Consider the following 22661-nt stretch of genomic DNA (forward strand, 5'->3'; position numbering starts at 1 on the left):
TTAAGAATCCACAAATCATGTTAAATATTGGCTGTTTTAATATGGGTCACACTGTAACTCATCTATAGATATCCCAAAAGCGTATGTCTGTTTGTCAAAATATTAGTACTATTAATAGTCATAATTTGTGCGACATAGGGGAATGCGAAACACTATGAGACATTTTCCTATGTAATAAAATTTTGAAACGGAATATAAGTACTAGATGAATTCCAATACCATCATTTTCAAACCAGTGCATTGTTCATTTAGGGTTCCCTTTAACATTTTCCTATGTAATAAAATTTTGAAACGGAATATAAGTACTAGATGAATTCCAATACCATCATTTTCAAACCAGTACATTGTTCTTAGGGTTCCCTTTAACATGAAAAAGAAATCATCACATATTTTTCTATTTTCTTGTCAATTAAGAAATAATATTGATTAAATGATATTAAATATCTGAAACATATAATATATATAACATATATACAATTATACAAATATACAAATGTTTTCCCCATATTAAACTGATAACGTTTTCCGCTATACGTCTGGTTTATCGCATTAGCCCATTACATATGCAAACGTGCAGATTCCGTTAGTCGGCGATTTTGTTAGTGTACTGTTTGTGCAATGCGCATACTGAAATCTACATATGTGTTATTTCATCATCAACATTTTTTCTTCTAGCTTTGCGTTTCTTTCCATTACAACAATTTCATGGATATCGTCCTCAGTCCGAGCCCAAGGCTGTAATTCACCCGACACAAATATGACATAAAATATTGTCCCGAGTGTGTATGCGGATGCTGCAATATAAAATACTGTTTTCCATTGCTCAACAGTGTTCTAAAAATAGAAACAAAAACAAAATGGAAATAACACAAATATAACACAAATATATATCATAACTAACATTGAACACTATTAAGTAAAATACTATACAATTTGAAATTCACTAGACAATAAAATCGACATTTTCGAGCGTTTCGATAAGTAGACAGAGTTGTCGCTCTTGTGAAATAATTTTTAAGAATAGGTTTTACTGAATACAAAATAAAAAAAAACACACTAACAAAAAACATGACGTTTACGTCTTTTAGAGGGAATCATTATTTCATGAATTTAATGAATCTAGTTATTACATCTACTGTAATAATTCCAAGTGTCAATGGTGCAAAGAAACCAGCAAGCGAACCGGTGGCGTTAGCAATCCCTAGAATAATACCAGCGTATCTTGGTGCAATGTCGACAGGATTCACCTTGAATCCACTACCATACTGGCATCCGGCCGTAGCCATTGCCAGAGTCAGCATGACCACGGCAATATCTGGTTTGTCAGCAACATTTCCCATGATAACAATGAAAATAGCAGGTGCGATGTTGCCTCGAAAAAAGGAAATAATGAATCAGTAAAAATCATTATTAACAGTTTGTTTTTCATGTATTAGGAAGAATCGAGGATAAATCAATAAATGGTATATGTGTAATTTTGTATCAAACATAAATTCAAAATTTAAAAATGAATTATGCAATTGTACAAATAAAGCAATCTCGAGGCGTCAGTAAAACATTATTTAAAAAGTGAAAAACATTTATATAACAACCAGTGCTTAAAATATGTTAATACCATTGATTGCGAAAAGATAAAAAAGTAAATAATAAAAAAAAAAAAACATAATTGTACACATATATTGCCAGTGCATAAATAGAAAATAAATCTTTTTATACCTATACTGTTAAAAACTTTCCTTGCTGTTGTAGGAGAAATGATTCGTTTTCGAAGGAAGTCGGCGAGATGACCAGACAGGTTAGATACGACCCAAAATCCAAGGTACGGCAGTGAAGCAAGATATCCGGCCTGGAAAATTGCAGTGCATAATAACTAATATAGTAAATACGTGTACAGCAGTTCATTCTAACGTTATTTCAAACTTTACAGAATCAATAATTCAAAACATGTATCACATTTGACATACATACCTTTTTGCTATCTAACTTTAGAACAGTTTCCATATAGGTCGGTATGTTGGTCAGAAAGGTGTATGTTCCCCATTCGGCACATGTTTCTGACACAATGATTGCCCACACAGGTAGTGATGTAAATAGTTTTGACCATGGCGTACTCGAAGACTGAAACCAAGTTTAGGTAATCAGTAACAGCAGTAAACTATCAAGTTTTATTGATATCTAGTGACAGCTTCCTTATATTGTCAACTGAACTGACAAAATTTAATCAACTGCCGCTTGAATTTCAGTATAATAATTATTTAGTCAAATTAAAATATGTTGACATAATCAAACTTAATTTGTTGATGAGTCAAAAGTTTTGAAATATAAAACTTTCTTCGTTGTATGTAACCTATCTGCCAGAAAAATAAACTTCATGAATACTGCTAGCGCAAAATTCTCAATTTGACAAGGTATGTAGCATATCGTTTGAGTTTTATATGTACATATCTGCAAACATCGACCTTCCGTAAGGAAGATAAACGAAATCGGTGCTTACAAAAAAGATACTGACTCTATGACGAACAGTGCAGATCATGATCTACACTGGTCGCAATGGCATAATCAGTTGTGTCCCAGCATGATAAGGGTTAATATCGGTAATATAGTAAGACAACAACTTTCCGAAGATAGCCTTTTGTTCATTTTGGCATACAACTCATAAGTTTTCATATAATCTGATTATCATATCGCCACCTTCTTCCTTATATCTATGTCAGATTTAAGTTTGTCTACAATGTATTCTCTTTCCTTCACAGAGATCCTTGGATGTAACACTGGCGAGTCAAACACGAGATAAAACCAAACCAAACACCATACTACACCAAGAGAACCTAAAAGAGCAAAATATTCAAGTATTTTAAATGTTTAAGAGTTTTATAAGTCGATGTCTTAATTTACGTATCTGAATGAATATTTACATTCACCCTATTCTTTTCCAGTGAAAATTATGACGTTCCTTCCATATGAACAGCAAAAGGAAAGGCGCTAAATTTACGTCATCGCTGCTTAGTCATAACCGACCGCTGTTTTGACGACGTCCGCGTATAGTCAGGGAGAACGTTCCTTAGATGACGTCGCAGTTATTCTGTGTGTTGAACAGAATGACCGGGAAGCTGATTTTAATGTTACATGCCACAAAATATGTGAAACTCATAATGTTATCTTGTTTACAAGTGGAAAGGAAATATAATGTAAATATAAGAAATGAAACTATTTTATCGGTGTCCATGCGAAATGAACGACAGAATAGGACTGGCAAATTAAACATGATTCGCTAGCGCGATTCATGGATTTGCCGCTCCTATTCTGTCGTTCATTCCGCTTGAACACCGAAAAAAATCATTTCATTTCTTCAAACAATTCAATATGTCTGTTTGTATACATTTTGTGCTCATAGCGTACATCGTATAGATGATAATAAACATTTTAAAATGAAATTATTATCATCTCTAAATAATATTATATTATGAAATATAGCATTTCCTAAGCACACGGACACACACACGCACGCACGCACATTTTGACTTTTTTAATTTTTTTTTTTTTTTAATTTACAATCATACAATTTTTATAATATCATACTGCTTAGATGCTTTCGTTACTGTAATAGTCTTATAATAACACAATAGTCTTACCAAGAACATAGAATATACTAGGCCAACCCCCATCGAAACCGTCGGCACAAAGAGTACTACAGAGGGGAAATGCTACCACTACACCAATCTGTGTCCCTGTTTCATTGAAAAAAATCAAGTAATATTGCGCATAGCCTTTTACATATTTATTTTCGTATTCGAGTAAACCTACTGGAAAGTCACGGGAAAATCCGTTATTTAAACCTATTGGAAAAAAATACAATGTTCATCTGAGTAGCCGTTGGAATCAAAATGACGCTTTTAGAGCATCTTGATGGTCCAAAGCCCGTATTCATTAACGTTAAAAGTGATACCCAGGTATTTGTTGAAACATAATTGGTGATTTATTTGACTCAATAAGTTAATTAAAGGAATCAGGAAGAAAGCTTTTAGTCGATTTAAATTTTGGTTTAGTAGTCACTAAATGACTATATGTGAAGTCGCGGAAACATATGACAGATAAATTTGACCACAAACTTAACAATCTTACAATCTTACCATGTATTTGGTAAAAATGAATAACATCAAAAAAGAAAAGAGCATTATATAGGTTTGCAAAAGCATGAAAATGGCGCACCCACGTCGTGAGAGAGAAACTATGTATCACTTTAACCCTTAACCTGCTGGCGGCAAATATTGCCTTTGCGACCAGTGCAGACCAAGATCAGCCTGCACATCCATGCAGTCAGATCATGGTCTGCACTGTTCCCAATTCAGTCAGTATCTTTTTGGTTAACACCCCTTTTAACAGTTAATGGTACTGTCCAAATTGAAAGATGGACAAGTTCTCTATAGAAATTTAGCTGGGTAAGGGTTAAATAAGCATGTCAGTAAAATGAGACAAATGTCGTTTCTACAATTACTCAAATAGAGGATATTACATGAGTGTCTTTTCATAATGAATTTATTAAACGAGTTGAATAAAATAATAAAATGCGAGGCTCTGCAACGTCAAAGCTTTATTTCACTAGTGTTTTATCAAATTTATATAATGGCTTGAATTTATTTAATTCCCACGACGCCAAACATGTGATAAAGGATACTATTTTCTTCATTCAATAAATTTAACTGTTTGTACAGGTATCCGATCCGTAACAGTGCTATTAAACTATATCAAATATTAATGCCTGGTAAGCTCATAGAATTTTGGTATCATTTGAAAGTGTATTGTCTACTGAAAAAGAAAATATAAATTACGTGATGAAAATATGTTATACAATTTCTATTTTTACTTAAGAAATAATTTATAGCAAAACGGTGCTATAACACTATTTATACACGATGGGCGTAATGATTTAACGAGGACGCAGCCACTCGTGAAAATATTGCATCTGGGGTTCACTCGTGAAATACGTTTCAATCTTAAACTAAGACAAACTCTTCTATATAATAACTTTTTACCAGTGTAGACAAAACTGAAGGATGCACTTCTCTGCAACGGAGGTATCCAATAAGACAGCAACGTTTGCATACATGGAAATACTACACCCTACGAAAATAAATAAACATGCAAAAGTAGTATCAAAAATTTTCAATTTCAAACATGAATAATCATTTAGCTGACCAGATGGGTACTGCCTAATCGTAAACAAGGAATACTTATATCTCATAATGCCTTTCTTGATAATGTGGCTGCCACAATTTGTATTATGTATAGGTAATATATTAATTACTTGTAAATCCTATTTTTGATAGTTGTTTTGTCCAATTGAATATAGATTGACATGGTAGAAGTTTTATTGTACTCAATTGTTATTGATTTTCTCCCTTTATGGCTCTTACGGCATTTGTTCATATGCAGTTTTTCTAACCACATAATTATGCATAACATCTTTGTAGACACATGGTTCATCAGTTTTAACACAAGAGTTAAAGCCTTATGGAACTTTAAACCGCTGTCTTAATTTAATGTTAATAAATGACAAATGGCGACGTTATAGCATGGCAAAAATGAGTTAAAGCGAATTAAGGTGTCGTCACAGACACTTTAAGAATTAAGTGGGTGGGGTACATCTTTTTTTCAATATGAAAATTTGTGGAAATTACACACTTTTTTTTAATGTAATGTCATGTGCACACTGTTAGGACCTGATTAATTTTGTGTTTATAATAAATGTTATCAATAATAAAAATTATGACATACTTTATCACTTGAAAGAAGCTTTTCTTATGTGATGAGAAAGAAGAAATCCATTGCCTTGTATAAATTCCAAACAATGTGATTCCCTTGCCAAGACATTCATTAGCAGTGTCCCAGAGGTAAAACGTGTAATTCAGTTGAATTTTTATATATGAACAGTTCTTCCAAGTATAGTATAGGAAAAATATTCAGCCATTTTTGTTTTGGAAAAAGTAGTTCCTAGTGGAGGTATGGTGGGCAAGGAGGGTCATATTGAAAACTGTAAAATTATGTCCCTTTTGTAAAAAATTTTGAAATTCTTTATGCAAGTTTATTGAGTAAGTTATTAGGCTTAGAAAATATTGTTTGTTTTTGGTTACATACGAAAAATAAATTGGGGCATGTAGGTCAGTAATTTTTAAAAAAAAAAATTTAAGTGGGATTTTTTAAAATATTTTTGTGTAAAAATTAATACAAATAAGGTGGTTATTCCTTTACAGCATCAGTAAGTCAATTTTTAACAAAACTAAGCATGTCTTGAGCATAAAAAGTGCAGTTTCGTTTGGTTTTGGACAATATTTTCAAAGTTTTTCCCTATATAAATCTATGTAAATTATAGAAATAAACAAAGGGCCATAAGTTACTAAAAAATTGTTGAACCAGTCTGATTTTCAGGGGGACACAACTAGGGTACCAATACAGCATTCTGACAAAGTTTGGTCAAAATCCCCCTAGTAGTTTCTGAGGAGATGCGATAACGAGAAATTGTTAACGGACGGACGGAATGACGGACGGACGGACCACGGATGCAGAGTGATTTGAATAGCCCACCATCTGATGATGGTGGGCTAAAAATTATCCAGTTTGTTGATGACCTTTATGAATAAAGAACCTGCTCTGTAGTTAACAAGGGAATGAAATAGTTAAAAAATATGAAGTTATGATTTTATGTGAAGAATTAAATAACAATTGCACTTTACACAAAAATGTGTTAAATATAACAACTGTCACTTAGTAAACATATCCTCAAGCAATTGCTAAATATTATTATTACAGTGATATATCAACTTTGTAAATTTAAAGTAATGGTTTTGCACTGGCAACCTTAAAATACAGACAAAATCACAAGTTGTTGAGGTGTGGCAAGATGTATGATACTCAAAAAATGTTAATACATGTAATTCACGAATAATAAATGATTTCATTTAACAAATAATCATGGCCTCCGAGTGGTTTATCATCTAATTAAGCACGTTCAGAGTTAAGATGCTTAAGAATTGAACCACACTGCCGTTAGCACTGAGTGGTTAAATACTAAAGCATCTGAACAATGAACGTGGTAAATTATAGAATAATTCACAAGAAGGCCTTGATTGTTTTCATTCTGACATGCTCATTGAAATATTATAATATTATGCTGCACTTCATTTACGCAATGAGTAATGTATCAGACGTTGTGCGGCAATTTGACGTCATAATGCTCTCTCACCGGTCTGCGTGTTAACCGTTGTTTCTCACAAAATATACAGACGCTGATTTTCATCTTTGGTTAACTGGAAATGAAATCGAGCCATGTTAGAATGGTATTTAAATGTTACAGAATTGTTGTTGCTATTTTCTTAAAATTGCTCTTATTTCATACAGTCAATTTCCTGTAACTCATGTTATAAACTTATGTATTCATTGTCAATATTGACAAAATACAACATCACAGCATGCTGAGCAACAGTACACATGGTGCATGTAGGCTACCTTAATGTAAACGACATATTTCACAAATAATCCATTTCTGTTTAAACTTGTTCCTACCTCATACTCTTTCTCTTTCTTTGAATATACTGAAGGTTAAAAATTACTATCTGTACAAACTGTAATGTACCCATTTACAAAACGTGTGCTGAAATAATCTTCAAACACTATAAAATGCCAAAATGTTCAGCATTAAGGCTTTTGCTGTAAACTCACAAATCATTTTCAAGGAAAGCGAAAACATCAACATTCACTTCTCAGCTATAGTATTTAACGTACTTTCAATAAATTATAATGGTTCTGGAATTTTTGCACTTCATCTGGTAATACCACTTCGACACTTAAGTATGACAGCCCAGGTGTAATTTCAAAAACTTGTATAACCTTCAAATTAGCCTTCTCATCTTGATTCTGGCCTTATAATTCATTCACTTCATCTTGTAATACCACTTCATGCCAAGTGTTAAGTATTTAATTACATTAAACACACACATGTAATTTCAAAAACTTGTATAATCTTGAAATTAACATTCTCCTGTTGACTCTGGCCTTATAATTCATTCACTTCTTCTTGTAGTACCACTTTACGCCAAGTGTTTACTATTTAATTAGATAAAAATATCATATAGCCTTCATTTTATTTACAAACATGAAGTTATCACATTAATTCCACAAGTTAAATACACGTTTTCATCTCTTGCTGTGTGAACTGTGAACTGCGAAAAACGCTCAATTCATTCAAAAGGATTCAATACATATTTTTAACACAAATATTCTCTTCATTTTAACTGACTGATTTACAATTTTTTAAATGCAATTCCTTCTTTTCAATATAAATGATAGCATTGGAAACAAGTTTTCATCAGGTACTCAGGTTATATTCTTTTGTGTGGAGCTGCAGCAGCTGTTTTGTGAACATGACTCATGAGGGACCTGAAATATGAAAAAAACTTAATACTTTTCATATATATTACAGGAGCTGTCAGTGGACAGCGCGCTATACTATTCTCAGTGCTTTATAGTATAATATAAGCTATGAGTAAAACTTTAACATTACAATAAGCATATTCAAAGTGGAAAAGGGGGCATAATTCAGTCAAAATGCTTGATAGAGTTGACCCCTATTTTTACACACTGGGGTCATAATGGTAAACAAGTATGCAAAATATGAAAGCAATATCTCAATGAACTTGTAAAATATTTGGGGGTGTATGCAAACTTTTAACCTTTGTGTGATGCTCATGCTAACAGAAAATCTCATGCTGGGGCAAGAAGGATAGCTCCCTTATTGTTCGAATAGTGAAGCTAAAAAATAACAATTGTTAAAATAGTTACAACTTTAAATAAATAAATATTACAGTCAGAAAATATTACAGTCGGAAATTAAGACTTGTGAAAAGACAGTACTGACTGTCTAGTCAAGGCATTGCAATTAAGATATTAAATGAAATAATTCAATAATTTCAAAGAGTAATTGTCCTATCTTAAGATGATGATTAACTTTAACAGCTTACATATATGGACTGCCAATTTTAGAAATAGGCTAAAAGTTATTAAAAAAATTTATAACATGTGATGTTATCACTGAACAGCAATGAGAACTGTCCATACATTCCCAACAGAGAATACCAGCTTCCTTTGAAAATAATAAAATGTCATGCACACAAAAAATTAGAGGGTGCTTTTCTCATTAAAACATATATATCCCTCCTATGTATAACTTTAGCACTGGTGGCCATTTTGTGCAGCGAAGTAGAACATGTGGGCCATATGCACAACTAGGCTTGGTACTGATCACTTCTATGAAGTTTCATTGAAATCTGTGCAGCAGTTTCACATGTGAAAGCCAGACTATTTTAATATTTCAGCTCTTTTGTCCATTTTGTGCAGCGAAGCAGGACGTGCTAGCGATATGCATAACTAGGGCTGGTTCTGATAACTCCTGTGATGTTTCATCAAAATCCAGCCTAAATTTTTATTTGTAAAGGCGGACAAGACTTGTTTATTTTTAGTTCTGGTGGTAATTTTGTGCAATGAAGTTGAACATGTCTGTGATGTGCATAACTAGGCTTATTACTAAACACTCATGTGAACTTTCTTCAAAATCCGGCCATCACTTTGACCGGTCAAATGTAGACAATATTTTTTTATTTGTAGGTATTGCAGCTATTTTGTGCATAAAGTGCAACGTTCCATCACTATGCACAACTAATTTGGTACTCATCACTCCTGTGAAGTTTGGTCAAAATCCAGTCAGCAGTTACACCTCTGAAAGCTGGACAATTTTAATGCACACAGGTGCATGGACAATGAAGGCAAAAAGCATTATGTCTCCCCCATGTATGAGGGACATAATAAATGCAAAAGGTGTTCCTGTACTTTATTCAACGCCGACACCCATCAAATGATGACAGTTAACTCATCATTTTTTTCTCTCAAAATATCAGATGAGCTAAAAATTAAAAATCTTATTATGATAATGATAGTTCTATTATACTTGATTACCTTAAATATCTATAAATTTTAATGAGCCATCACATAAATCAGTGTATAGTGCGTCCACTTCTTGTGACATGTCCTCGCCTTCATACAAAACATCATACACAGCGTCTGGATCTCCATCTTTGCCTGTTGCAAATATGACATAGATGTTAATTTATGAATTTTAAAATATAAATGAAAGGATACTTTTAAGTCAAATTTACATAATTATATTTATTTGATAAACACAGTAAATATTGTCTATGCATACATTTCAGATATATCAACATATATACAGTAATTTGATTGCTTACACTAAGTGTATGGCATGAGAAAATAATATAGATATAGGAATAAAATTTATGCTGGCTGCATGCAATCATCCTATGAAGATTGATGATTAATGGCGAAACTGTTCTTTACTGGCTGACAAACACCTATTTCAGTCAGTTAATGACGACCAAAACAAAATGTGTCACCTTACGACAATGAAAATTCATTTTATGACCTAGAGCTGTTTTTGAGAAAAGCGCATTTCTCCCAAAACTGCCTAATCATCTAAAAAGCAATCAGTCTTTATATACTGTTTACTCACTACAAGTATACTTTTGAAGAAAAAAGCGGATTTTGGATAATTCAAGGGCTATAATTCTGAAGTGCCTCAGGTGATTTTGCTTGCTATTATGAACTTGGAGGATGAGTTACAGTGGAAGAAATTTGATTCAACTTGGTGAAGATAGGATCAGAAATGTTTAACTTAGAGCACGGGCAAGATTAAAAAAAGGCGACTTTTTGCAATTCAAGGGCCATAATTCCAAGTGCCTTGATAGATTTATAAATCTATCAAACTTCACCAAGGACTTATGGCCTAATACATTTTGTTTAAGTTTGGTGAAGATTGGATGAGAAATGTTCGACTTACGAGTCCGGACAAGATTTCTGACAGACAGACACACTGGAGTAAATCAATATGTGTCTCACACCACTTTGTGGTGGGACACATACGTGTAACTATGACCACTCATATTAAGTACATACCTGAAACGACATCTAGTACATTACCCTTGTACCACTTTGTTTTCTTTTTTTTTCACATACTGTCCATAGATGTATAATTTCTCTACCAACAAACTTCACTGCTTTTTTCCGTCTGGCCCTGCCTTTACATTTGTCATCCTGTCAATTAATTTCTTAATTTATTTTTATTCAATTCAAAACAGGCCACCTTTCAGAAATATAACAAAGAGCCTTTATCTTTGAAGATAGTAACAATTTAACATTATTATAATTAACTGTCATTTTCAAAATTTTATAGTCAACAGCCTGTATATAAAGAATGTACACTTTACATGAAAGATTTCAATAATTTTATATTCATAAAATAAAATGTTTGTGAATACTGACAAATTAAAAACATTATATATTAAACTTTATGCATTTTACCATTATGCATGCATAAATTAATGCACAGATTTACAGCAGCTGCCTCACAAAAAAAAATTAAATCAATAATTCAATGGAAAAAAATTTATGTTTTGTTTTAATGACACATAGCTTTTTAACAAACATGTTTTCAGTGCAAAATAATGTACTTTAGCTACAATAAAAATGTTAATATCAACAGACAAAACTTAAATGTATATTGCAAAATATAGAAACAAATTATGAAGAATACCTTTGATACTTGAAGGTTGTTGGTTGTTTCAGGAGGTTGTTTCTTTTCCTCATTCCTGAAACTGTCTGAAGTGCTACTAGTAGTAGTAGTACTACATGTAATTGTGCTGTTCTTGCTGGAGTTGGTCTGTAAGTTCTCTCTTGTGTGAGTAACATTACTGCCAGCTGTACTACAGGCTGTAGATTCTTGATGAACATTGAACTACAATGGACATAATAAGATTTTCTTATTATAATTTAAAACTACAATGCACATAATAAGAATTTCATGTTTCAATGTGTTTGATGTGAAGTTCTTTGATAATAGCAACGCTTGATATGAAATTAAATTAATTTTTCATAATCTATTCATTTTGTATATTTTATTAAAAATTAACAATGTAGTAGTAAATTAAAAGTTTTATAGACATATAACGGAATAAAATATATGTAATAGCTATTAAAGAAACAAATATACGAGCCGTGCCATGAGAAAACCAACATAATGCATTTGCGACGAGCATAGAATCAGACAAGCCTGCTCTTCCGAGCTTTCTGGCCAGGATCTTTGCTGTTCCCTAATGGTTTCTGTTATTGCAATAGACTTTAAAAGCGAACAGGACTGATCCTGACCAGACTGCGCATCTGCTCAGGCTGGTCTGGATCCATGCTGGTAGTAGATGCACTATGTTGGTTTTTCTCATGGCGCGGCTCATATATTCATTAACAGTGTAATATGTTAAACATATTAAACCGAAATCATTTATGGTATATCATTTTTGTTTAAAACGTTTACAAAATCAAAACGTTAACAAACTCATAAAGAAGAAATCTTACCTTTTGCATACACATGATATAAATCATATATCAATGGAAGTATACACTGTATATACAACTGATTTACTTTATTATATGTCTTGCATAATTAACTAATTACTTACCCATGGTGCTTTTGGCTTCCTTATGCCAGTGTAAGTACCATATCTAGGGGCAGCTAGTTCTGGTAGCAAGAAGAGTTTGTAAAAGCTTTCAAGTCTTGGTAGCATTACTTCATTCCACAGAACTATGTCTTTCCAAATTCTTTCAATATAAATATCATAGGGATTTGTGCGCCGCAGAACAAAGTCACACCACTCCAAATTAAATATATTTAGTTGGCCCTGAATCTGGTAGTATATTGGATGCTTTCTTTTCAGTCGTAATTTATTTTTATACACTTCTAAGCAAAAAGATTGTAACTTTCTAGCAGCATCAGCAATTAATAAAGTATTGTTCTGTAGAAAATTTTTTATTTCAAGTAAGCCATTTCCATCTTTGCTTGAGTGAACTATTCCATCTGTTGATGCAGCTAAAAAAGGATGTGATTCACATATTTTTAGCCCAGTTTTAGTTACTTCAACATTTTGTTTTTGATTTTTATATTCTATGATCGTGTTTTCTTCTTGTGCCAGTCCTCGAATTGTATTTATGTTTCCCTTAAATTTACTGTAAATTGTGTTTTTTACCAAACATGTAGACACATTTCCTGGTCTTCTATTTATAACTTGTCCAAAGTTTGAACTAGTTAGTCTGATATGTCTTTCTTTTCTCCACATATCATTTTTGGACTGGTCCACTGTTTTTTTTTTTCAATTTCTTGTATCTGTTCTTTGGATTTGTTGACATGTTTCTCCATAAAGGATTTGCACAGTTCCTGAAGTTTAACTTGTGAAATGTCTGGTGTATCATCTAGATTACTTCCATAGTCAATTTTTGCTCGTTTACTCTGGCTTACTTTTAAGTCCTGAAATTTCCATTTCCTGCGTAAAGTTTTACTTTCTGGTTTCTTGTTATATTTTACGGAGCTCTGTCTTTTCTGTGACTGCCTTCTTACTCCTTGATAAAAGTTTTGTCCAGGCTGCATTTGTGTGACCTTATGAAAGGTTAATGGTGACCAAGCTATTCCGAGATTTTTTCTTAATCCACCCTCATAACATCTTGCATTCCAAGACCCTCTTCCACATCTATTGACAAATTTTCCACCATCAAATTTGGAACGTATAGACATCCAACTTTCACACAAATTTGTTGTGAAGTTTCCTATCAGTCTGTCACTCTTATCTGCAATTCTGTTTAATAATATCTGAGTGTCTTTTATGAGTTCTTTCAATTCTTCTTTGGTACAAATATTTTTCACTGGACGTCTTGATGCTTCCATTTCTTGTTCAGATGGTAATTTCCAGAACTGGTATTGATTTTCAAAAATCTGGTCGAAAGAAAAATCATTATCATCATCATCATCTTCATCATCAACAATACTCTCATTTATTTTTTTTGTTCTCTGTTTACAGAAGTTACTACAGTATTCGTGAAATCCTAAAATATGATAGATAGAGTTAATTATGTCTTTTCTCAGCTGTTTTGGGTTATTTTCTAAAGTTCTCATTTTTATGGCACATCGTACTGCTGTTGTTAATCTTACCCTATTTAACTTAGTAAGTTTTCCTTTCCCTTTATGCTGTGGTTTTTCAGTAACTAATTTTTCTAAATTAGATCGTAAACATTTACATGTGTGATTAGCACATTCAAGTTTCACAATATTTCTTCCCCAAACTGGCACATTTTCTTGTAATTTAGCGTACACAGAACTATCACCGTCTGCAATGATTTTTGTGTATCTGACACCGTGCACAGATTCTGCCTCCAAAAATCCTGTCAAAATAATGTCAGACTCCATTGACTGAGAACTATCTGACCAGTTCTTAAAGCATGTATGTTCTTTAGGGTCTGTCCCCTTATTTTTGGCTCGGCAACATATGGAACAGTCTTTATTATGTACACCTATGTACAAAATTTTTTTGGTCACGGCACCAAAAATAACACCGACTCCACCCAGAGCATTGTAAGTGTGTTTGTGTGAACGTTTGGACCACCCACCATCGCAAATGACTGTAATAGCAGGAACACCATCACTGAAATCTCCCCTTTCAATGGCGAGCCTCTTTTCTTCTGCTCCTGACCTTGCCATCTGTTCTCGCAATGCCTCGCCCCACCAGCATCCTATTTTATCTTCTAGTACAGAAAATGTTCCATCACGCATTGGTGGTATATCCATTGTACTTAGCTGCTCATTTAGATCAGAAGCCCCACCTCCACTTGCCATGGTTCCCCATACAGCACGAACATTTATATCATATAACCCATTTTTAAGTTTTTGGCTTGTTGGCAATGGGAATTCCTTTAGGCAACCTTTACACTGAACCATAATAACACTGAATAACCCATTACGACACTTTTCTGACTTCAAAGTAATGGCAGTATCACCGTTACTCACTAAATCACATGCAGCACAGCACTGACATGTATGCGCAGTAATCGAAAGCAAATGTTCTTGTAACATATTTAAGTTAACAATACGATAGCCTGTTACAGGTTTGTCCACTTTTGTCATTTTGAATTTTAATGAAGTGCCAGCAAGGCGAATGAACTTAGACTTTTTCTCTTTTATCAATGGTATGCGCCGTACAATAAAGTTAGCTGACAAAATGCCTGAATGGGAACCAAGAGGTCTTTTCCTAACAATCTGGTATGGCTAGGTACTCTTATCACTATGATATAATTGTATCCTTTCTTCTCTTTTCAAAAGCAATGCCTTCGCCTGCATTTTTCTTACTCTACTATGCCTTCCACCTGCCTGTCCAAAACGTCTCTTTTGCATTTTATTCTTTTCAGGTCGAAATTTCCCCATTCTTATGGGTATATGTGAAACAGGGAGTATATATGCAGTCTTTCAATTAAATTTGAGGAAGGAATAACTACACAAAAGTAACTTTCATGAAAAACACTCCGAGTAAGCAATTCAGTTGCACCTTGCTCGCCACCATACTTGTTTACATTCAGCAACGAGGTCAACAATCGTGACCGTCAGAAAAAAAATAAACAAAAATGATAACTCTACTACTCACCTTGAATCTTGCAATCGGAAAACCTGACCTACACAGTATGGTAAAGGGTATTATAAAATAGGAGAATTATTGTAATTGGTGATTATTCAATATAGCCCAAGACAACTTACCAATAACCTTAGATTATGATGATGTTGTAGATGCTGGGTTGTGTTATTGAGGACGTCTAGCCGGCTGGAACGCTCCACAGGAAATCACCCTTTTCGACTTCCGGTAGGGCTATCCTCACGTATGTCGGACCAGACCGGACAGGCACTACACTCCTCCCCGTCCTATAGAAGGAGGTAGTCTTAGACCATGGGAGTTAGCCATGGTCTCTTACTCTCAATAATGAGAGATTCCTGGGTAAAACCAGTACTAGTATTGCGGCTTTTCAGTCACAATACCACAACTACCGGTGACCATGAACATTTCATCCACAGTACACCGGGTTGAGCCCCTATGGCTTAACCGGACTCATCACCGTACATTGAGACTGGAGGGAGCTTCTCAATGTACAGTCTTTTTGCGTTAGTACTTGCCAACTTGAGGAGGTCACCCCAAGATTGGCCTCTGGCCTCAGCTACCCTGGATGCAACCCATCCAATCATATAGGGATTGGACTTTTTACAGCGTGGCGGGCTGAAATAAGGAGCATCCGTTTCAAGGAGCAAACGGGAAGACTCTAGTTTCCGGAGCATGTCTAGGTAGTCATTGGACTTACAGATCATACTAGTGAACCCAACGTAAGTGTTAGGGAACACTTCTAACCATTTCTGTAATATGTCCAAAGACCCTGTAAAGCAGTGAAGGTGAATCAGCTGCTCCTTACTGACTGAGGGATGACTCTGTAACAAGTAAAACATAGTTAACAGAGACTCATCTGAAAGGTTTGTCAAACTTCTGCAATGAATAACGAGCACATGCTCCGGTTGCAGCAAAGTCAGGACTTGCTCAACCTTGCGGAGCTGTTCAGCCCATTTTTCAGCAGGTTCAGTTCGATCAAGACCTATCTCCCCCAATCCTGCTACCTCCGGAAATTGGAGAACTTCCGCCAGCTTACTGAACCCTTTATCGGTAAGCGCCTTCCGGGGGTGGAGTCCCACGACCGGTACGACACCCTGTTCAGACCATGATTTAATACCCTCCTGTGTAGGGTAAGTCTCAGGGTCACAGAAAACCCCTACAACTCCCACGAGGTGAACCTCGTGAGACTCTAGCGGGTTCAGATTACTCATCTCTTTCAGAGATGGGTTAGTCATCCCCCACTCTCTCATAGTCCTGTCAAGGTGACAATGACTATCAAAGGCCTCAGGCAACTTAGGGAGATTCTGTTGATCTTCCTGGGACAGCTGAAATAAGTGTCCAAGTTTCTCAACCTGATGTCGCTCTAACATTGACATCAATGACAATAGAAAGCGCCAGTGCACCAAGGCCGTGACATCATTACCCTCCGGTCTTAATATCACGTCCCTAGAAACCGACACCCCCAAAGTCCTACCCAAATCAACCATTGCCTGCACAGTGGAGGCATCTGGCTGCTCAACCGAGGATAGTGGACTCAGCGATTCAATATAAACCAGTAAATCACTGAGCTCCCGATGTGCTCCTAAAAGCCACCTGCAGCATAGCTTCAGGGCGCTTAACCTGCGTTGAGATATTTCATCTCCTGAAAGTGCCAGATTAAACACACCAGGCAAATGACAGAGAAGCGCATGTTTGCGACTAACACCTGCCCCACATCCTCCTACCGGACACCTAGGGCCATGCCCTGGTTGCCCTGTTTCTCCCAAAGACAGCTTTGGCCTCTTAGCAAGGGTTTCTCCACTCAGCGTATGCTGAACTGAACGGCCTTTAACATGGGACCCTTTCCCCAGACCAGCAGGCTGCTTACCCTTACCCGGCACAGTAATGACTAGCTGAGGCTTGTCTTGCCGAACAGAAGGTCTTTGTGCCCTCTCTGCCGGGCTTCTAGAAACAGGGCCTTGCGGAACCTGCCCTGTCCCAGAAGCACTGTGCTGGGTCTTACTCTCGTCTCGCTCACGCGGACGAGGCTTAACCGAACTAACCGGCTTCCCACTGCCTGAGGGTTTTGTTGGGCTGTTACCTCCCAACAACTTTTCGGCAGTTCCAGAAGAAACCGATTCTGACTCGCTGTCAGCCTCTCCCCCAGCAAGCAATTGCTGCTCTGCCGGAGGGACCGACTCGAGATTCTCACCAGTCCGTTCAATAGCCGGATCTGTCCCTAATCGGATGTCCCTACTCTGTTCACGTGGGGCATCCTGCCACTTGGATTTACGAATGGGCCCCAAACGGCTCACATTCTGGGAAATCCACTCACGGGAGTGACACTGTAGAATGTCTAACTCCCTGGCCAGATCCCTTAACCAACTAAACTTATGCCTGTTTCTGGCTTCACGGACATGGTCCAACAGGATTTCAAACCTGTTCGGTCGCCTACTAGAGGTGATTTTTACGGCCAGTTCCTTTGGGTTCATCAGGTTGCCCATCTTGAGCACCTTCATTGCCCTGCCCAGACCGTCCCTGTACTCTTCAGCCATGATTCTGAGAATAGACCCAAAAAATGCTCAATTTTGAGTCCTCACTCTTCTTAGACAGTCCGGACACTTGTATTGATTTATGTCTAGTGCATCTGAAGCGGTTATGTTCACACAGGACCCATGGAACCACTCTTTACAGAAATCACACTGGATCATAAATCTACCCTGCCATGGCTTTCGACATAAGCAGTAGACTCTGTCGCTGCCTTTAGCAGCAGTTATGTCACCTGGATTTTGCTCCCAGTGCTTAATCCACCGTGGCACTTCCCTGTCCTTACACTGTTTTAGTCTATCATGGTTTACTACCAAAACAGCATTTCTTAGTTTAACACGGAAGAGGAATGATGACAATTTGGATACTATCACCCCTGGTCCCTTCCATGGTGGACAGAGCTTGCGGCATTTACCCTTCAATACCGCAGTATCAAGTAGGTAGACCCTATCACCTACCTCATAATTCCTCTCAAGTAAACGCAAGTCATAATTGCGCTTCATTCTTTTTGAGGAAGTTTTCATCATTTTGCGGGCTATATCATGTGCATCCCGCAACTTCTGGACCAATTCATCTGAGTAATCACTAGGGGACTGGCATTTACCCAGATGCTGAGGAAACATTAGGTGAGCAGGCGCATTGACCTCCCGACCTAACATTAACTTATTGGCCGTAAACCCGGTCATACGGTTCACAGATGATCTCAACGCCCCAGCTATTTGCTGAAGGTGCAAATCCCACTGGTTTTGTGATTTGCCAATGAAACACCTAACCGCATCCATCAGAGTGCGATTATACCTTTCTACCTGACCGTTTGCAGAAGGTCTATACGGAGTAGTCCTTGCTTTGTGTATTTCAAGAACTTTACAGACCTCCGTAAACAGTTTCGATTCAAAGTTTCTGCCCTCATCAGAAAATATCTCAAAGGGCACTCCAAACCTAGTAAAGAAACCGTCCACAGCTGCCCGTGCAGTAATTTCTGCGGACTGGTTAGGGAGTGGTATACATTCCACCCATTTGGTGAACTGGTCCACCATCATAAGCACATACTCATTGCCCCTAGGAGTTTTAGGTAAGGGACCTAGGAAATCAATATGTACTCTTTCCATGGGCGAACCTGCCTGGTATTCAGTCAATCGGCACTTTCCTTGCCGATCGGCTTTCTTATTCTGATTACAGGTTTCACATTGCGACACGTACTGTCGAACGTCCCTGCCTAACCCAAACCAGACAAATTTCTCCTTAACCCTCTCCTTAGTGCGTTTCACACCCTGATGCCCCGAAGATGGAAGTCTATGGTTGAGTGCTATAGCTTCCTCTTTCAGGCTTTCTGGTATAACAAGACGAATGTCATCTTGTTCTGAGTCATTCTGGTATAAAACACCATCTAACAGAAGAAATTGTTCTTTGTTTAACCAATTTGACTTAGCCCCTGGACTGGCACGAAACAGATCGGACGGATCCGGATCTATTCTCTCTCGTAACCAATTCAAAACAAACAGCAATTCCACATCCTGTTTCTGAGCATCTCTCAAATCTGCTACTGAGAACCCCCAACTACACAGCCTTGATTTATCCCTCAGAGTTCCTTGATCTGGTACCGGGGTCGAACTCTGAAGGCTAGACCCCTGACTCTGTATAGAGTCGGAGTTACCTGTCGCACCCGTAGGTACGGCAAGTCCTTTGTCCTTTCCGGGGGATCGGACCTTATACTGTGCACTTGGTTGCCCTGCAGTAGACACTGAACCTGATTGTCCAGAATCGACTTTATTACCGAGACCCTTACCCGCCTCAGTCTGATTTTTGGCACCCTTCCTCGTGGTTACCATATTAATGCTTGTAACTTCAGTTCCTGGGCTGTGCTCACACACCTCCCAGGGAATGAGTTCTACAGCATCCCTGAACATATCTACCACAATAGGGCTTACTCCCCCAGAGTGGTCTACATCCATGCCAGATAAAATTACTTCATCTGGTAGGCTACTCTCAGATATGCATTCTGCATCTGAGACTTCTATTGCAAGGGCTGGCTTGCCACTCTCACCTTCAGTTTTAGTGGTGGTTCCGTCTTGATACCCGTAGACAGTCGTTCCCATGCCTTTTTTGGTCCCAGGCTTCCCAGATGCTCCGTGATGGCCATCCACAGAGGTATTGTCTGGGTTACCCTTATTTACCAACGGCACTGCGTCGTCTACATCTTCATAGAAGTTTTCCCAACTATCATGGGCCTTCTTACAATATTTACACCCGCCACAAGGCAACTGTTCCAGTCGTGTACCAGCATGATACTCTTCGCAATGCCCATCCTCAGCCGGCATTCTAGACAAAGCGTCAGCATTACCATGCTCACGACCTGCCCTGTGCTGCAGCACCATATTATACTGAGACAGCTCCTCTAGCCATCTCGCCAGTTGACCTTGAGGCTCTCGGAACCCCATTAACCACCTTAAACTCGAGTGGTCAGTCCGTACAATAAACGGTCTGCCAAGTAAATAGTGTCTGAACTGCCTGGTAAATCTAACTACAGCAAGCAGCTCCTTTCTTGTGACACAATAATTTCTCTGCTCTTTTGTAAGAGCATAACTACCATATGCAATGACCTTTTCTTTGCCATCCTGGACCTGAAGTAATTCTGCTCCAATAGAATTATTAGAGGCATCCGTGTCCAGGATGAATTTATCAGTTTCGGTTGGCAAGGCCAACACAGGCGGCTGCGTCAGAGCTTCTTTTAAAGCTTCAAAAGCTCTAGCCTGCTCTTCCCGCCATACAAACTGACGTTGGCCTGTCACAGCATACAGAGGTTCAGCTAACTTCGAAAAGTTCTTAACGAAGCCTCTATGGTAGTTTGCTAAGCCCATAAACCGTTCCACATGCTTTGCACATGTTGGAACCGGCCATTGCTGGACCACTTCAATGTCAGTCTTAGACATAGCTAAGCTATTGCCACTGACATTCCTTCCCAAGAATTCTATATCTTTCTGAAAAAAGATACATTTCTTAGGCTTCAGTTTCAGCTTGTATGTGCGAAACCTCTGCAAGGCCTCTTTCAGATTAACCATATGGTCTCTGAAACTTTTACCAAGCACTACTATATCGTCCAGAAAGGCTAACACCGCTTTCCATGTTAGGCCTCGGAGGACTAAATTCATAATTCGCGCATATGTAGCTGGTGCTCCACATAGACCGAATCCCATTCGCACATGCTCAAAAAGACCGTATTTCGTTATGAAGGCAGTCTTTTTCCGGTCTTCTTCCCTGATGGGAACTTGCCAGTAGGCAGAGTTAGCATCAAGCTTCGAAAACCATACACTCCCGGACAGAGTGTCTAGACAGTCATCCACTAAGGGCAAAGGAAACACATCTTTTTGACATTTTTCATTTAAAGCTGTATAGTCAATGCACCATCTGACTGTGCCGTCCCTTTTCCGGATAAGTACTGGGGCGGAAGCCCAGTCAGATATTGACTCTTGGATGACCCCTGCCTTTAACATTTTATTGAGGTGGGCTTCTTCCTCACCAGCAAAACACACAGGCGTGCGCCTCATGCGTTGCTTAACTGGTTCAGCATTACCCGTTTCAATAACATGTTCCATTGCAGTAAAATTACCAAGATCAAACTCATCTTGAGCAAATACATCTTGGTACTCAATAAGCAACTGAGCCAACTGCTGCTGTTGCTCTTCATTCAGATATTCACAGGAATCGGAGTATACTTGCTGAAGGTGGGGCGGGAGAGCACTATCACTCTCCGGCCTAGGAACAGTGTCCTGTTGCCGACCCAGATCAGAAATCTGATTTATTTTATACTCCTCATCCTCCTCCCCCACTTCAATAATATCGGACACTGGATAAGCTCTCCCTATCTCAGATCCCTTTGAAATTAACTTATACCTATCTGTGGGGTTAACAACACAAACTACTGGATCAGTGAACCCTTCCCTGACCACCCTAGGCTTCCATACCTTAGACTGGTCTAATGGCTCAATGACATAATCAGTAAGTTCTGTGTCCATTTTACATTTTACATGGGCCACCGAATGAGGCGGAATAACCCTGCGTTTAGCCACAGTAACCCTGGACACTGAAGGAAAACCGTTTATGCTATCAACATCAAGAGTTATGTGCATGCCGTCAAAGATTATTATACCCCTACCCATGTCTAAAATCGATTGGCCTTTATCACAGAGAATGTCAAAACCTAACAACATTTGTTGTTCTATTGGGGCAACATATACATTCTCCTTATACCATTTCGATCCTATTTTCAACCGGACGGGGCCAACAATGTAGCCGTTTAACCGTAACTCCCTCCCAGCAGTCATAAGTTTAACCTCTTTGACCTTAGGGGGCTTATGCCACAAGGAATTATAGACCTTGTCTGAAATAATTGTGACCTGGGCAGCAGTGTCCACAATTGCTTTTACCGGTTGATCACCCACTTGAATTCCCATGGAAAATTGAGAGGCCGATTTTACCTGGCATACAACAACATGCTCAAGATCAGATTCAACCTCCACCTTAACCTGGTTATTACAAGTGCTATTACAGTGG

At 37.5% G+C, this 22661-nt stretch overlaps 2 protein-coding genes across 2 annotated transcripts; both read right to left on the reverse strand.

Annotated features, from left to right (window-relative positions):
- Positions 1–645: 645 nt before the first annotated feature.
- LOC123556080 (sialin-like) lies at positions 646–12680 on the reverse strand. The gene is made up of 9 exons (XM_053547033.1): positions 12576–12680; positions 11657–11857; positions 11080–11157; positions 5034–5121; positions 2692–2828; positions 1969–2118; positions 1717–1846; positions 1131–1372; positions 646–834 (listed from the first exon to the last, which is right to left on the reverse strand). The coding sequence occupies exons 1-9, from the start codon at positions 12678–12680 to the stop codon at positions 646–648; spliced, it is 1320 nt and encodes a 439-aa protein (XP_053403008.1).
- LOC123558678 (uncharacterized) lies at positions 6685–18129 on the reverse strand. The gene is made up of 5 exons (XM_053547533.1): positions 15689–18129; positions 11657–11857; positions 11020–11157; positions 10006–10128; positions 6685–8433 (listed from the first exon to the last, which is right to left on the reverse strand). Exon 1 carries the CDS (start codon positions 18116–18118, stop codon positions 16025–16027), a length of 2094 nt encoding a protein of 697 aa, XP_053403508.1. The 5' UTR covers positions 18119–18129; the 3' UTR covers positions 6685–8433; positions 10006–10128; positions 11020–11157; positions 11657–11857; positions 15689–16024.
- Between the last annotated feature and the right edge of the window lie 4532 nt (positions 18130–22661).

Source organism: Mercenaria mercenaria, chromosome 7 (genome assembly GCF_021730395.1).
Source record: "Mercenaria mercenaria strain notata chromosome 7, MADL_Memer_1, whole genome shotgun sequence".
NCBI lineage: Eukaryota > Metazoa > Mollusca > Bivalvia > Venerida > Veneridae > Mercenaria > Mercenaria mercenaria.